The sequence below is a fragment of the Pempheris klunzingeri genome, chromosome 12 (assembly GCF_042242105.1).
Source record: "Pempheris klunzingeri isolate RE-2024b chromosome 12, fPemKlu1.hap1, whole genome shotgun sequence".
NCBI classification, from domain to species: domain Eukaryota; kingdom Metazoa; phylum Chordata; class Actinopteri; order Acropomatiformes; family Pempheridae; genus Pempheris; species Pempheris klunzingeri.
This window is the reverse complement of record NC_092023.1, coordinates 18,775,936-18,793,283: the sequence shown is the minus strand read 5'-3', so window position 1 is coordinate 18,793,283 and position 17,348 is coordinate 18,775,936. Positions and strand designations below refer to the sequence as shown.

General features: G+C 41.0%; 1 protein-coding gene across 1 annotated transcript in view; it reads right to left on the bottom strand.

The window, feature by feature from the left end:
* LOC139210542 (phosphofurin acidic cluster sorting protein 2) overlaps positions 1-17,348 on the bottom strand; it is a 47,555-nt gene that overhangs the window by 25,395 nt on the left and 4,812 nt on the right. The window contains exon 2 of the mRNA XM_070840579.1: positions 1,624-1,711. Within this exon, the coding sequence (XP_070696680.1) occupies positions 1,624-1,711 (88 nt within the window). The remainder of the gene's footprint in view (positions 1-1,623; positions 1,712-17,348) is intronic.

The following is a 17,348-nucleotide window of genomic DNA, read 5'->3' as shown; positions in this document are numbered from 1 at the left end:
TAGAGGTAGGTACTTAGGGAAAAGCTCGGGATTTGTGTAGCAGAAAAGGGGGGAGAGATGCATATTACCAGAGCATCTGAAAAATACAGCACCAGGCAATACTGGCTACATATTAGATTCTCTGTGATGTGAGGGGAATTTAAAAGCTTTCACTCAAACTTCAAATTCATGTGGCACCAAATCTTTCAGGTACAAGTTCTTGACAAAGTTACCTCCTCTCCTCTCGCTTTTAGGTGAGTCTAATTCTCACATTCTCTTTTTGCACAGATTTTCTCTGCAACTGCCGTCAGGAAAGTTTGAATGACTTCTTCTTCTGAGAATTGTTTCCACATGGCCGCCTCAGGGCAGTGTGTTCATACGTGTGTCTGTACACACTTACGGTGTATTCACTGGTCTTAGTTCTTTCTCAAAATCAACTGTTTCGGGAGCACTGGACCATCATCTTTAGAACCGCTACTGGGCTCACTGCCGAGCGTGTGTTCTTAAAACTGTGAGGCCTGTCTGCAGACTAAAGGCAGGGATCCAACACTCTACAGATGAGTCTAGTCTATGATCTTGACAGTTTGGGTGCAGTATATACCACACTATTTTAGATTGACACTAGTCAGTTTGCGTCATTATGATGCAATTTAAAGACAATAATTGTAAAATGGTGTAATATCAATGACACAATATTGGAATGTCGTGAGGAAACAAAAGGACAAATGAAGCTGTTTTTTTAAAGCAAATATTTTGTGTCATGCTCCGTCTCCCATACAGGTAAATACACATAAAATCACACAGACACAAGGGCACTGACGGGACATTCACAAGTTAAAACAGCGCCTCCAAACTCTGCCAACAATATGTCAGTCAAACAAAACAGTATTCTGAGAGGCTGATACTTTACCCTGCTCACACTGTGCTTTAGGAATACTTTGAATTCCATCTAAAAGATGGGATGATTGAGGTGTTGACGACAAGGAGGAAACGGAGCTAACCTTAAGTCGGCACCGTAGTTATCAACCCGCTACTCTGCAGTGTGGAGGGACTACGGTGTAGCTCTACTGCAGCAAACCAACTGTAAGCTTATTTAGTGCCTGTGCAGATGCTCGCACACAGAAACACCATCTCCCCTTTTGCTGTATTCCATTTCCACTTAACTAATTTCTTTCTTTAACTTTGCATCAAAGTGAATTGATGCAAAGCTTTTGAATTTGGCATTTAAATCATAAGCAATGTGACCGCCATACAAAATGTGCGACAGAAATTTTAAATAAAAACCCTTAGACTAGGCAACACATGTTATGACTGCACATCAGTAGTCACAAACATGCATCAGCAATTAATGTAAGATGCACAATCCATCTTACTAAGAGTGGTAATGCTGCGGTAATGTCTGCCATTTAAAGCACCTGAGTGGATGTGACTCACCAGAGCTTCCTGTGCAGCTCAGGAGGTTTTTATCAATCAGCAGGATTAGTAGCACGTCTTATCATTGTCTAGGCTTTGCGATTATGTTCAGCAGAGCACAGTCAAAGCAAAGAATTGAGAAACAGACTCCAGAAGATCTCACACTGCTATCAGACATTCTGTAACCGAGCCTGCCACTCCCATCGCACACCAACAGAATAACCCACCCACCTGTATTTTCACAGCTATCGACAGGGAGTTCAACTCTTTATCCAGTTCTTTGAGGACGACCAGTTTCTTCAGTGTGAGGCTGCAGAGCCTGTGGAAAAGCGAGAGAACGGGAGAGGGAGAGAGAGAAAGAAACAATTTAGTGGTATGACTAACACAATGTGAGCACACCTTCATGACACGCTGCAGCTTCTGGGGATGACAAGCATGGCAGACAAAGCAGCAGTCACTATTGCCACATTTGATTTCTGCGTATGTCTTCACTCCTTCTTTGGTCTGCAGGTCTGATAATAATAACAACTGCCAAGACAGCGAGTGAACGATCGAGACAGCAACTCAATAATCAAACCCTGCTCTATTCGGCTTGGTGTCTCTTGTCATCAAGGAAAAATCCACGGCTTGTTGAGATGGATGATGCACCGAAGTGCCACTAAATCAGGAGTCATACTGTCAGCTTTATGGGCGAATGTCTTAATGGAAGACGACGTGGCACAGATGCTTTGACAAGCTATAGTGCAGTGAAATGTCTTCAGTCAGCCATGTTTCAGTGTGCTGCTACACACTGAAATGTTGAATGCAGAGGGTTATGTGACTCACTGCCATCTGTTCATTGTCAAATAAAACAAGCAAATACCTACATATGCCTGTAAAGATATTATATGCATTTTTGACAAGCACACTGCTTTTCATTATAGTCAAGTGTACTGTATTTTATCAGACAAAAGCACATCTAGGTCAAAAGGTTCCAGGTAGAGGTTTGTACAGCTTTTTAAGAGGAAAGTTCAAGCACTTTCAAGAATACTTAAAGCAAAAATCTCCAGACTCTAAGGCTTTAATATCATATCAAAATTGTTACTATAAATAGTAAAACTGACGGAATTCCTCTATACCCACAGTAATCAATGTATGTTGTCACATGTATTGTGAAGGGGCAGATTCCTTTCAAATATTAAAAGATTTTTGGTTAACATGAGTGATTGTGCAGATGAAACACCAGCTGATGTTGAAAATCAATTCAAATTCAAGCATTTTCCGAACCTTATAGACATGACCATTAAAAATCAAGGTTTTTCCAAACGTTCGAGACTTTGTGTGAACCCTGGACACCCAGGCCTATCTTGTAGAACAAAACTGAGCAACACAAGAAGGCTAAAACCTGAAACAAGTTTAGTTCCACGCCTCTTTCACAGGTCTACAACAATCTGTGACCTTTCAAAATCTCCCTTCTATTCACCAACACCAAACCACCCAAAAAAAAAAAACTTGCCTCTAAACCAAGACACTCCATAAAAAGTCAACAACTCCCTAAAGAAGTTTGCTAACACAGCTTCCTGACCTACTTTTCCTGCCGCATTAAATTGTGATCAGTCTGAGCCACAGTCAAAGGGGAGGAAGAAAGACAAAGCAAAGAAATATCCTTAAGAGCCACTCACCAACTTCATTCGGACACTCCCTGCTCTGCACATATGAATCACAAAGACTCATCACGTTCAAGCACGAAGGAAATTGTAGTGTCAGAGACGTCTGTTTAGAAATGAATATTGTGGAGCATGAACTGAACAAATGCATCCGTGCACATATAGTATGGCATACTGTGTTTATACTGTTGACTGTATTGAAGTTCTTTCCATTCCGAAATTCGTCATGTCTTAAAAAGTCATTTGAAATTTTGAATTGAACAAGAAATGACAGATAAATGTAAATTGTGGTTATGTTTACAACGTTTCCACTATTACAAATCTCAGACTTTAAAGGTCCCATTTTCTGCTCTTTTTCAAGTTCATACTTGTATCTGGAGGTTCTTGTAGAACAGGTTTACACGGATTAATGTTTAAAAAAAAAAAAATTTTCTCACAGCAGACATGGCTGCTGCAGCTGTTTTCAGCCCCTGTCTGAACGCTCCATTTTTAGAAGAACAGAACAATCTGCTGCTTCGGTCTCGCTTTCAACATCCTCGTGTTAGCAGGAGCTGGAGGGTGGACTTGGTGGACCCAGGTGGACAATTAAGTGGGCAGGGACAGTCAGCTTGCTGAAGCTGACTGGAGAAAGTCACATGATCAACAGATCCCCTTGTGACATCATAAGGAGAGTCAAATCTAAATGGAGCGTTTTCACACATATCCGCTGACAGATGGAGCAGGAGGAAAAGAGAGAGGACGGCCTTCTCTCATAGTTTGTCTGTCTCTAGGCACACAAGGGACACACACATATTTATGTTGAAAAGACATTTAAAAGCACATTTTGCATAATATGGGAAATATGCATGTTTTAGAGATGCATGAAGAGATACTCTTCAGAAATTTAAACCTTCCAGCTTTGCGTGCTGGGATTTCTGACTTAAAATCTGAAGAAATGAGCAGCTCACAACAGCATAAAGCCAGTCAGGGCGGGAACTACCCAACACACTCTTTCTGTGCTCTTTATTCCTGAACAACACATGGTCATGTCAGTTTTTTTTAAAATTTAAATTCTACTTTCACCACTGTTTTCTTGTAGATGATATAATTTCATTCCATCTGTCTTACTTTTTTATTGTCAAAATGATGACAGTTCTTAGTGTTCATGCATAAAATAACACAACACTGAGGAAAAAGGGAGGCAGAAAGGAAGGCAGCTAGCTGAAGGCGATTTGACCCCAAGAGACGTTTATCCAACAGAACAGAACAGAACTTTAATGATGGCGATATAAAATTTTAAACGGTAGGAATGGGCCAGGACTCCTCTGTGGAATCTCCTATTGCCCCACATAGGTGACAACACAATTCTATGACATTTTACTGGAGTCATTTAGGTGTAAATTGCCAATTCACTTGGCTGCCCGATTACCTAAGTTAGTTCATGTGCGCAAGAATAACAAATTCAAATCTATTTCAGGCTGGAGTAATTAAATGTTAAACCTTGTAGATAGCCCATGGATTGAGCTTGCCTTATGGTGAGGATGAGTCACCAGTCGGCCACAGCTTTCTGTCAGCAGAAGGGGGGGGTTGGGGGCAGAAAGCAGGGCTGATGGTTTAACAACATCTCCATTCTGTCACATCTCTCTCTCTCTCTCTCTCTCTCTCTCTCCCTCTCTGTAGACCGGGAATTCACATGTAATTAAAAAGGCTGCAGGCGCTGAAGGGGTCACCTAGGGAACCAGGGATTTTTTATTATTAGACAGAGGTGTTATCTCCACTTCTGCCTGCCACTGTGCTGTGTTGCAAGTGAAACTCGTGGCCATCTGTCCTGACCTGGTGCCAGTCTGTCCCTGTGCTCCTACCCAGTGCCAGTTCATTATGCCACCTGATCAGTGACTACAGCGACAGACTACGTGTCACACAAAATCACGCACATCACACATCATTGTGCTAAAATAGCTGGCAGATGGCCAGCGTTAGAAAATCTGGAAACACTGTGTTTGTGACTACAGGAGCAAAGGGAGGAGAGGGGGGGGGGGGAGTATTTGTAGTATGGTCTCCCCTCCACTCAGACACTGGAACACAGTCAAGATCAAAATAGGAGCCTGCAGATGCACCCCAAAAGATGCATTAATCCTCCATTTCAGGCATGTCATTCTCACATTCTCAGAGACAGCCTGGGGTGGGATCACAGCACGCCTCTCTGTGCCAAGCAGAACCGATACACACCAGTGTTATCAATCCACGAGAAGACCGGGTGGGTGGAGAATCTATACAGTGGTCCCCAGTTCAACATTTCTGTGAACAGGCGGTGGAAAGCAAAGATAAGTGATACATTTTCTGCCTGTTTCCCAGATGATAAGAGCCCATGGGGGTCTCTTTCACTTTCAGTGCTTGTGCTAGTTAAGTCAACACATCGTCTGCCAAGCTCCTCTGATTGGGTCATCACTGTTGTAGACTCAGTTTATTGATCTTCACATGCACGTTAGTATCCTGATTATGGAGCGCTTTGCTTTTTTTTTTTTTTTTTTTTTTTTAAAATCATACTTGGGAGTCAGTGCAAATCGATGAGGACTGAGAAACTACTACCAAAATGACTATAAAGATGAATCAACAGCTCTTTATTGTAGTGTTTTTCTATCAGTCATTATTCGTTTTAGTCATGGTAAATAAACCCAATAAACTGGCACTTCAGTGCAGTGTAAACTTCACATTCCTCTATACATAATTTCAACACGTAAGTTTGATTGTCGAGCCTTTCTGATATATTTTCACACACACAGGGGATATAGATGTGTATTTAAACATACTGGCTGAGGCTGCAGATAAATATTAATTTCATGTTTGAAGAATGAATCAATTACTTTTCTCATTGAGCAATCATTTAGTATCACAAGTGTCACAAAAATAGTAACAAATGTCCATAGCAGGGTGGCATCTTCATGTCTTGTTCTGCCCCTTTAACACTCCTAAAACTGTTTTCCAATGAAAATGATATAAACCAGGTAAAATCAGCAAACCCCTGATTTTTGAGAAACTGGAACCAGCAAATGTTTGGCATATTTATCACACTTGTTGCAGAATCATTTTGTGACTGATCGATTAATCTGCCACTAATTTCAGCTGTAAAACTGACTGTTGTTCAGATGTTGAACCGTGCTGTGGTTTTTAATCTGCCCTCGCTCACTCTCAGCCCTCTTTTAACCTTCACCACAGTGAGAGGAGGGACAGCTAAAGTTCAAACTGTGTCACAGTTAGAGGACAAACCAACCCCAAGGCAATGCGGGTATCAGAATCATGCCCCCCCCCCCCCCCCCCCCCCAGGCTACTATCAGTAAACACGCAAATCTTCCATTACTGACATGAACATATATAACAACTGACAGCAGTGTATTGTCTTGTCTAAATGAACGGCTATTGACTGCTGTGATGAATGCTACCCAGTAGGTGCCTGAACACTCTACAGCTAATAGGTTTAGCCTATATGGCATCACTCACGCATGAGTAGTGCCGCACCATCTAAGCCCATTAGTGCATCCAAGTCACTCTCTGTACTGCCACTAACTGTTGACCTTTTGTGTCTCTAACGTGAAGCGAGGCCATTAGATTACAAGGCCATTTCCCTCTTTTAGATTGTACAGACTGCTTCCAGTGACATACCAGTATTACTTAGGCAATCAAAAGTATGGAGGTGGCAATTGCTTCTTTTGTGTCGACTGTGAGGGAAAAAAGGACTCGACAAGCAACTTTATGTATAGAGAATAGACTATAAAACTGCGATGAAACCTTTAACATATAAAAGAAATGAGAGCCACTGTGTTATGAAAGATGATCAGTCTGCGGTAGGCTCAAATCCTTTCACGTTTATCTGTCTTGGACAAACAAAACAACTTATCAGACAGCACACTCAAACAGCCGTGGTCAAATGTTTGGTTTTAGATAAGAGGCCTGTGATTGTGGGTTATATGACATGGTGTATTATCTTATCTCAGCCGCTTCATCCATTTTCTCTACAGCAACAAGACTTCAGAGTGAAAAGGAGACAAACATTCGAAGCTTGAGAAACTTGGCCTACCTGTATTAAAGCGATGCTAGAACATCAGAGGAGACCAAATCAATTATGGGAGGTGGATTAATCAAATCAAAATCAAATCAAATCAACTTTATTGACCAAGTTTGAACAGGCAAACAAGGAATTTGACTTGGTGAAACTTGACTCTCTATGTACAGTAGAAGGAAAGAACAGGACAATATAAACAATATAGAACTCTTTGACAACGATATATACAATGGAGGTAGGTGTAGTGCAAAGGTGGACAGCAGGGTGGAAGTCAAGGAGCAGAGCCCAGGCACACACACACACACTCTGCACAGCCGATAATCCTTGATGTTAGCCCCTTTCTGACCTCACCCTCCCAAGTCAGGCTGGCTTTCTTTAAACACACATGCACGCGCATACACTCGCACACGGGGCCTCACACAGGTTTCTCCGGAGTCAGATCTCAAAGAGAACTTCAGCCACTCGCTTGCTTTGAGTTGGGTAAAACGATATGTCTGTATGGAGACTGCTTATGTGGCAGCAGATATAGTTTATATTACACCAACATCAAAAGATATCTTTTAAAAAATGTAAAACCCAAATCTTAAATCAACTCCCCAGACACTTAGGATTGGCATCACATTTGAGAAGATGTGACTGGAAACATATAAGGGATTAATCATGCAAGTTGAAGGCCAGAACACAGAGACCACAGAGTTTTCCCTCTGTTGATTCCTTGTTTTTGAAAAGTCACGGCAAAGAAAGATCAAACAGAGGCGATTCCCATCACAGATCTTTCTTTTATATTTCAAGAAGGAAAAGGCTATACATTCTTAATGCTTCAACAATGATAATTCCTTGTGGACATCATGGAGCTGCAGTTCAGTTGACAACAATACAGTTTTAAAAAGTCTCACTCACTATGTTAAAATTTGTTTCTTGTATGGACTGATGTCAACAAACACAAACCCTGTCTACATAAACATCCTTCAAAGCCATTAGTCCCAGATGTGGCTGCTATCGCTACGATATTTCTGGACCACTTTAGTGACAGCAGCATCCCTAAATAACTTGTGATAGAAAGACCCTTCAGTGTAAGAGCCTACAAAGAGACAGCAGCCACAGTTGTCATCCCAATAGCTGGCAAGAATTGGAAATAGCTCAAAAAATGAAAAAAAAAGCCCTATGTTGAGATATGGCTGCTTAGACAAAGTGCCGCTTATGTTCTCATTTGTCTCTGCTGGAAAGAGCATTACACTGTTCCCATTTCCCTATTCCTAATAACATCTTAACATTGATAGAGTCATGACAAAAAGCGTTCATTATGCAAATATGGACATGGGTGCTCAAAGTCTACAAATGAGCGTGCATGGCAGGGAGGCCATCAGACCCTCTGAATTGAACGATACACTGCCTAAACAAAAACACACTTTTGTAATTCTTTTCCCCTGGTCAGCATTCTAGTTGATGTTTTGCCAGTTCCATGCCCTCGGATCACTGCACAGCGATTGTCAGAGGCACAAAGCAGGGGGAAGTGGAGGATGGAGGATGAGTGATGTAACAGAGGTCTGAATGAAAAAGAGACTGTCTATGTTTGGTATGTGCTGGGGGGCTTCCATGCTAGAAAAAAAGAAAAAGGAGAGTTCAAGTCATGCTTTTAGCGAGCTATTTCTCGAAGATATGAATGCAGTCACATTCTTTTAATCAAGCATGTTTGAACATAACACTATGAAATTCTTGAGGACGCCGTGTGTGGTACTAGTTTATGTTGGCGGGGACTGACAATAAAATCCTCTCTCTCTAGTCGAGGCTCTGGCTGAAGAAAGCCATAGCACTTTGTCCTTTCATGCCACTATTATTTCTTCATGTCTAGTTGTATAATTTAGTTCAAATAAAGGGTACACTGGTCTAAAAGCTACTTCTTCTGAATATTTCATTCATCAGGAATAAAGGGGTTGAATCTAGTCACAGTGAGATCTAGCCTATGGAACTGGCAGGATTTGCTCAGGCAGTAATGCACATTTTTCTTTCATTTTTAAAAAAAATATTTTATTCATAGCTTTTAAATCAAATTGCAAGCAAAGAGAAAAGCGCACAAAACAGAGCATTACATTCTAAAATCCATACTCACACCACCTACGCAAATGTTTCTTTTATAAATTAATCCTTTTTGCATTTTTGGCTTCGAATACAGATTACAGCACTGTGTCTAGACGGGGAACAGTGAAGTAGTAAATGATGGTAGGTAACTTGGAGGCATCTGAATTCATTTTTGAGTCCAATCTACATCATGAGTGATGAGGTCTAATCCAGAAGACTGATTGATCCGTTTTAACAAGTTCACACAGTAGGATGTGCCACAAGAGCTTAGCCTGCACTTAGGCTTGCATGCAAAAGCTATTTCAGCCCCCAAATATCTGGTTATGTGTGCCAGATGGCCATATGCTGGTTGGGCTTTAATTCCCCGAATGAAATCTTCTCAAGGCCCCAGTTAGAGAGGAGGAAGAAGCTGTGACTGGTGTACACAAAGAGAACAAGAGGAAGCTATTAATTTGGCAGTGCCAAATTTCTGTGGCACACTTATTCTTGAGACACATACTGGTTTGAATAGAAAGAGAACAGCAGCAAAATGAGACTGAAATAAATAAGACCTTTGGATAATTAAGTCACAGGCATGAGCTTTGAAAGGAGGGGGGGGTCTATTTTGACTTTTTGATGACAACACAGTGCTGAATGTCAGAGGTCAACATTCACAAATACATTATTTAAGCTTCCATGGTTGCAACAGTGAACATTTCACAGCAGGCATGAATTCTTGTAATGTAAAACAACAGATGGTGTGCACTCATTAATCAAAACACAATACAAAAAATTTTGTAATGAGATGGCAGCTTAAGCTTGGCCAGACGTCATATGATTAAGCTAAACAGAGCTCTTGCAATGTTAATGTAGACACAGGCTTAAATCACTAAACCCCTATAGGGTTGATAGGTGGCTGTAAAAAGTTCCCCCCTACATGCAGCACAGAGCCTTATCCTGACTTAATCACAGTGAATAAATGTTACTTACTATAGATTCCACTATTGCCCAGTTTTTACAGTACTTAAAAAGTGAAACATCACAAACTTGTCCTGTAACATAATCCAGAGGGTGGGAGGTATTCAACATGCACTAAAAAAGCCTCCGCTCTCCATCTGTATGCTCACTGTGTTCCAACAGCCATATTTTAGCCAAGCTATGGCTAAATGCACAACTTCCTTGTCAAACCTCATGCACCAATCATGCAAATCTTCGGATTGTTGGAGGAAGCTTGAGCACCTGAGGTTCCATATGGCTCTGGTATTTGAGATGCAACCGCACAACACCACTTTAGCGATTTATTAAAATCCCTCCTTCAACATGTAGTTAGTGTTGAGTCATTGCTGGGATGAATTTTAGCTTTGTTGGGAAAGCAGGTGCAAAGACATGAGCGGTGATGACGTGATTTGGTGCAATGGAAAGGCAGGCAAGGGTGTCATCACTCAGGTATGAAACCACCCTGAGGGACATGTAATGAAAAGAAAAATAGATTGGCAAACAGATAAACCGGTTATTTCCGAGAATGCGAGAGAAGAGGACGTAATGGCTGCACTCATAACTGTCATAATACTCTGTAATATGGTCTTTGTGAACTCTGTGGTCATGAGGCTCCACAGAGCTGTGGTAGAATCTGACTGTTGTCGGGATTACCAGCACTTTTTATGTAATACAACACGGCTGGTGCATTAGAGCTCAGTGCCCGATTTTATTTCCATTTGATGATTTAAGCTAGTGCTTTCCCTGAAACATTTGAAAAAAAACAAACATTTATATCTGTGAAGTCTGAATCACAGATTTGACCACTATGCTCTCGTTGTGTGGGCTGTTTTGTAGAATCCTTCAAAGAGTCCTCTCTGATAATGAGGGGTGTGCTAGCCAGTTATGCATGTTTTCTTATTGAGAAATATGGGGCAGAAGAAAAATGCTTGCTTGAGGTAAGGCAAAGCTTGCTGCTCAATGACACAAGGAAATGTATAAGTGGGGTGAATCTGTCCTCATATTTTATCATCAAGTCAAAAAGAGCCTCTGACAAGATTTGTGAGTCAGCGTTCACAGAGCACTACATCCATAGATCAACATGGTCTCTCCTGTTTAAATAAATGCTTCTACAAGCTCCCATTGAGGTTCGTCAAACTACTTTTAGCTTCTTTCTCAACTCTGCCAATTAAATATACAACCCCATGCTGCATTCAAACCTCGGTGATCTGACAATAGTTTTCAGGAACTCAGTGCATGGCTGTCATCCTTTGTTGCAGTTTTTGCAGTGCTAAACAGCTCTTTTGTTCAGCCTTGAACACAAACTGATGAGGTCGGCAGGCCAATGTTTGTAGTGGCCATGCAAGACAAGATCAGACCAGACACTGCATGTTTACAGGCAAAAACAGAGCCAACATAAAACACCTTGACCAGATCAGCCACAGGACTTCATAATGGAGGCAACGTTACAGATGATATCTCTGTGGCATGCAAAAAATGATCAGATAAGTAGTTAACTACAGTAATATACAGTATACCCTTTCAATACAGGTAGGTCTCGGAGTTTATGCCTGCTGTATCCAGTGACTTCATAATGAGTCTATAGTAACCTGCCCAACAGGTACAGGTGAATCCTGTGTGGGTCACGGCCTCTGACAAGGTTTCGACTGAGCTTTAAAATCCTATTAAGGTGGCAGGAACGTTCCTTTGCCGGAGTCTATGGTGGGATCAAAAGCTCAAGCGCAAAGCCTTGTTTAAAACAATCTCTCTGTCTAGCCAACTGACCAGGAAAATGCAAACATCTTGAAAGAAGAAAGCAATTGTTGAAAAAAAAGTGTTTAAAAAAAGGCACATGACTATTTGTAGGGTTACAAAGTCTAGACACAGTTTTCTGCCAATTTGGAAATTGCAGAGCAGTTAATGTTGCAGGAGACAGATGAATAATAATGATACATAATGATAGTTTTGCTCAATACTGAGCAGAATAACTTTGATAATAATTGTAACCATTAATGTACAGCCTGAATTGCATGCTGAATTGCATAACAGCATGAATAAATTAATGTGTCCAGAATATGTCAGATTCCAGTATTTATAGCTAGCAGGGCTTATGTAAGTCTTTTTAAAAAAAAATCACTGAAGATAATTCATCTTAAAAAAGTCCTGATGAATGGGCTGGATTGTGTAAGGATGAAAACGCAATGAAAAAGGATGCTGGAAAGCCTGCCAGACCTCCACATTGACCCAGAATCACATTATGGCTCAAATCTAGTTGAAAAGATTATTGTTAGAAATTTAAGAGCCTGCAGAGGCTACACTTAACCTCATTCTCCTAGGTATTACTTTTGAGTTAAATTTACACAGTGCTGACGTTTCATCAAAAGGATCTATTCAGTTTGTCTATACATATTTCATACTGCCATATGCTGCCAGGATTAAGTCTGCCCTTTAACTCTTCTTGCAACCACCGTGATCTTATCGGTACTGCTCTAACCATTGATCAGAGATTTTACAAAAGTAGACATCTGCCCGTAAAGAAAGACAAAGAGTTTCTACCGCATTCCTACTGATGCATTACCATCTGCACTGCACATGATATGGGGGTATGAGGAAATATGGCTTTAGAAAGCAATATGATGCTAACTGCACTGCAGCTGATAAATAGGTTTTCCACAACATACTCTGACTCTGCAATGTTGACAACACTTCCGGAAAGAAAAAACAAAGGGTGGGAACTGGGATTTGCAGAATCAATAAATGTATAATGGTCAGCATCAGCAAATCTGATTCTGCTTCATTTCTTAAAGTGATAAAAAAAAAAAGCTAAAACTTGCAAGAAGATACTCCTCCCTGTCTATTCCCCTGGCTTAATGTGTCTAAATTACTGATGTGCTGAATGTGTCCATGGTCCAGAATCTCCAGCGTTCCTATCGTTTTTCTCTGTATCCATGAACTCATAAATAACAATCACACTCTAACAAGACAATATGAAAAGAGCTGCTGTAGAGAACGACAGCTTTCCCCATCAACAGAGACATGATTCCTTAACTAGGATAGACAGAGATGAAGATCCTTTCTGAGTAAGTGCTTTCAATAGCTGACACAATCTGCAAGTTGCCTGACAGGAAGTGCCAGAGATAATTTAATAAACACCCCTTTCTCTTGTTTAATTTTAAAGACAAACCAGTTCAGTTTCTTATTGAGAATCTCAACATCTCTAATTATCCAAAGTTCTCTTGTGCTACACTTTGCAGCATGGCAGACATTTGAGTGTCTTCCAGGACAGACTGTCTGAAACCGTGCAGACATATCCCCAATATTTAATCGATATTTTGTGCCTCTGTCTCTCTACGACGACTGGCTTTTCATTCTGCCTTCAGGTGTAGCTGTTTGGAACAACTACAAATACCTCTGACATCCGACTTGCTCAGACAGCCCGTCGTTAGAACTAGTTCTGAAGGACTACACAGCCCTTAAGACTAATCCTAGACACGTTTCTCCAAGGGACACATCTATTCAATTTAATTCCAGTCTAAACGTGGGTCTAAATTCTGTCCACGAAGCTATCAAAACCCCTGGTGGTTTTGCACAGAAGACAAAGAGAGAGGCACAACTTCAGTGTGGGCTAATTGAGCAAAAACACATGGACAGTAAGAGGGCTCCAGACAGTTGAGACTCCTTAATCTGTGATTAGACAGAGGCACCCAGCTCAATGCTATTTGAAAGTTGACACTCTAGGGACTGTTATGTCCCCAACTGGACAGCCAAGGCGAGTGTTGATTCTTTTCTCAGGGGATTATTAAGTGAAGACAAGGGCAACATTTCCAGTTGGTTTATGAGCACTGCAAGGAGATTAACCCTTTGAACTCTATAATTTAAATGGCCTGCCTGTGCCTACATTGGTGTTTTCGCTAGTTGTGAGATCATTTCTTGGAGAATCTTCAAATGCATCATATCTCTAAAATCTGTACAACCGTAGCTAAAAAATTATGTAAGTCAATGAACCATAATAATTGAAAAAAATCTCATGTGCTTTTTCATCAAATTTGACTAAAAGAAGACACAAAACACATTGATCCAAAACAATTCTGAATGTAGAAACAAACAAAATATAACTGTAATTTTTGGTCGTTTTTATAAGCAAAGGCTATTTGATAGAACAAAAATATTGCCCCTATGGTTGGCACCAATGGATGGATAAATTGTCTTTTATCAAATGATACTCATATCTTTACTCTAGCTTGGAAGCTGAGCCCGCTAGAGCCTCTTAAAGACTGTGCCACTTTCCCCCGCCCGACCTGGGCAACACCACTGCACCACGTGTGGTCACGACAATATGTACGGCTGTGACGTAGTTTAATGACGTCATCAACTTCCAGCAAGGGCGCACATCATCAAGAACAATGTCTTAGTTTTCTGCTACAAATGAACAGATACTATTTAATTTAAATTATTGTTTAAACAGAAAGATGCAAACAAGACCTCCGTGGTGGGGGTGGAGCACTTTCATAGGGTTAAAGAAATGAAAAGGGCTGGTAATAATTATGAGATTTTGTCAATGAAAAACAGTTGACTCAGATCTAGCATAGCCTTTCACCATTCAACACAGTCACTAATCATTCCTGCAATCTTAACTTTCTCCACATCACTCCACTCCTACCTGTGACTGTTTACAGCAGCAGACTGTGCTAGAATGCAGCACAGGATCTATAACTGACCTTATGTCAATGCTTCATGCTTTCAAATGTTGTGTCATGTGCTCTCACTCATCCATGCCACAATGTTCTGTGCATGAAATAATCGTCTCTGTGTTGCTGCTGGCACACACGGCTCAGGAAATGCCTGAAGGGAGAGGTGGGAAATAAGTAGAGCACGAACAGGAGAGAAATACGAGTTGAGAGACCTTGTCCCCAATGTGCTTATTTTGACAGGATCCTCCCTGTGTTGGAGGACAGTTTCCTTGCCTCATTTGTTGGATCAGGAAGTTGGATCTCCTCACTAGCAGAGACCCCGGTATCCACCCACACAAGAATCTGGCCTGTCTCACAATCTGAGGTCCAGGCAGGGGGAAACAAACCTTTTTTCCCTTTGTGAGAAATTCAACATGAGCATTCAGCACCTGCCAATTCGATGTGAAGCTCAGGGCCAGTTCAGCAAAACTTTTCAACGGGGTAGGCAATCCACAGGTCCAATCCTGCTCCCCCCACCCCCTAGAGAGCAGGTTGATGGTCAACAACAGAATACAAAAGGGGGCTGAGGGCAGAGCAAAGCAGCCTGGCTTCGGCTCTCTAGTTGGAGGAATGTGAAACGTTTCCCAAGGAAATTCCTCCTCCTCCAGGAAGAGAGGGAAGGAAACCAAGAGAATTTTGACACATTTCAAGCAGTGGGAGTGAGCATGAAAAAGAGGGGAGCGAACGTGCTGATTGGTATACTGTTAGCAAAGTGTGTGAACAGCATGGTGGAGCCTGTAGCTCAGTTAAGACTGATTTTATTCAAAGACACCATAAAACAAATGCAGACCACACCAGTTATTAGTTCCTATTTCCAAAAACTGTGAATGTATTTTAGGAAAGACCTACAAAAATGACTTAATAGGCCCAAAAATGTACATTTTCATTTTCTACAATGGCAGAGGCCATAGACAAATTATCATTAAGAAACAATCACATTAAACTTAAATTCCCTGACCAATATCATTACTTCACTTACTTTCAACTTCTTGCAACAGCAACCTTTCAGTAAGTTTGATCTCCTTAAGTGGAATTCACTCTACAATGAGGCATTCACAGTAACAGTGCATCATATGCCAATGCTGTCTGTGTGGCCAACTGTAAACATGACTCAGCCTGACATTGAATGCTATGTCACAACCCTGAAGGGCACTGGAGAGGGCTGGTGTACCTTGTTTATGATTGCAAAAGGAAGCGGAGGATTAAGCAGACAGTGTGTGTGTGCAGCATCAGATTACTAGCTCTTCTTTTCCTGTTATGAAATCAGATTACTGCAGCTCCCCTGCTAGGAGAAACAATATCCGAGCCTTGAGATACAGGGGTTATCGGAGAGGTGAAAGGGGAATGTAAGCTCATATTATCTGACAGATAGGCCTCCTTCATTCATAGCGTGATTTAATGGTTTCATCTTTGGTTTTAAAATGAACAGACAGAGAATTAGACATTCAATCAAACAGATTAAGGTTGGGAATGACGCTGAAGATTGCACGTTAACAACTCAAACTTCAGTATATAGTAAAAGCCTGTGTGCATCACAGCATCCGGGATATATAAAGACTTTGGCTTCATCTCCACTGACCTAGAACAAAGAGGACACAATAGTGTTACTCCAGCTCAGGCCAAGTTTGCTTTTGTTCATCTTCTTTGAGAGATACACAGCACTAGGGAGGTGCGATAAGACAATATATGTATACCATGACAATAGAAAAAGGCCTATCGCTTATTTCTGTGTTGCGAATCACACTCTTTATGGCAATACTTTGCCTCATTTGGACGATGCATTGCGCTCTTCCACACGGCACTGAAGCAGGCTTTCAAAATTGCATGAAGGCAAGACAAACAAACATGGAGAGGATATTTTATTGCATGCGTAATTGAACATTTGCACAAATGTTCTAAATAAAAGAAATAATCAGATATAAGTATGTGTAGGTGCTGAGCATAACAATTAGCAGGCCTTTCCATGTGGTCATTTTATATAATCTATTTGTTCGTCGAGTCAACAGAAAATGCACCGTTATCTGGATATGAAATGCCATACACTGATATATGACTTTTTGGCCATTCACAGCACCCAATCTGATACACTACACAGAATCGGGGCAGAAGTAACAAACATCTGACCAAAGCCTGCAAAGTATACTCAATTATTGTTGAGATAAGGCTCTGCCACTCGCGAGAGAATAAGGTCATCTTGGGACTTGCCTGAATCAAACAGCTAGAACGAAAGATGCTCTGCTCAAGATAAACGTCGGAGGAAAAAACAGAAAAATGTTGTTTTGTAGCCTGTGGGAAAGAAAAAACCTTTAAGATGTCTTCCCCTCACTGAAGCCAGATAGAGAAACTTAAAAGACAGACTAGCTGAATCCAGATCTTAGAAAACATTTTTCGTTCAGTGACCCAAATGAGAAAATATATATTGTGAAAACCTGTTGATTTTTAACAGATGTCTACGATAACAACTTGCCTACCATTTTGGAAACAATAATGCCTGGCGAGCTTGGGCGG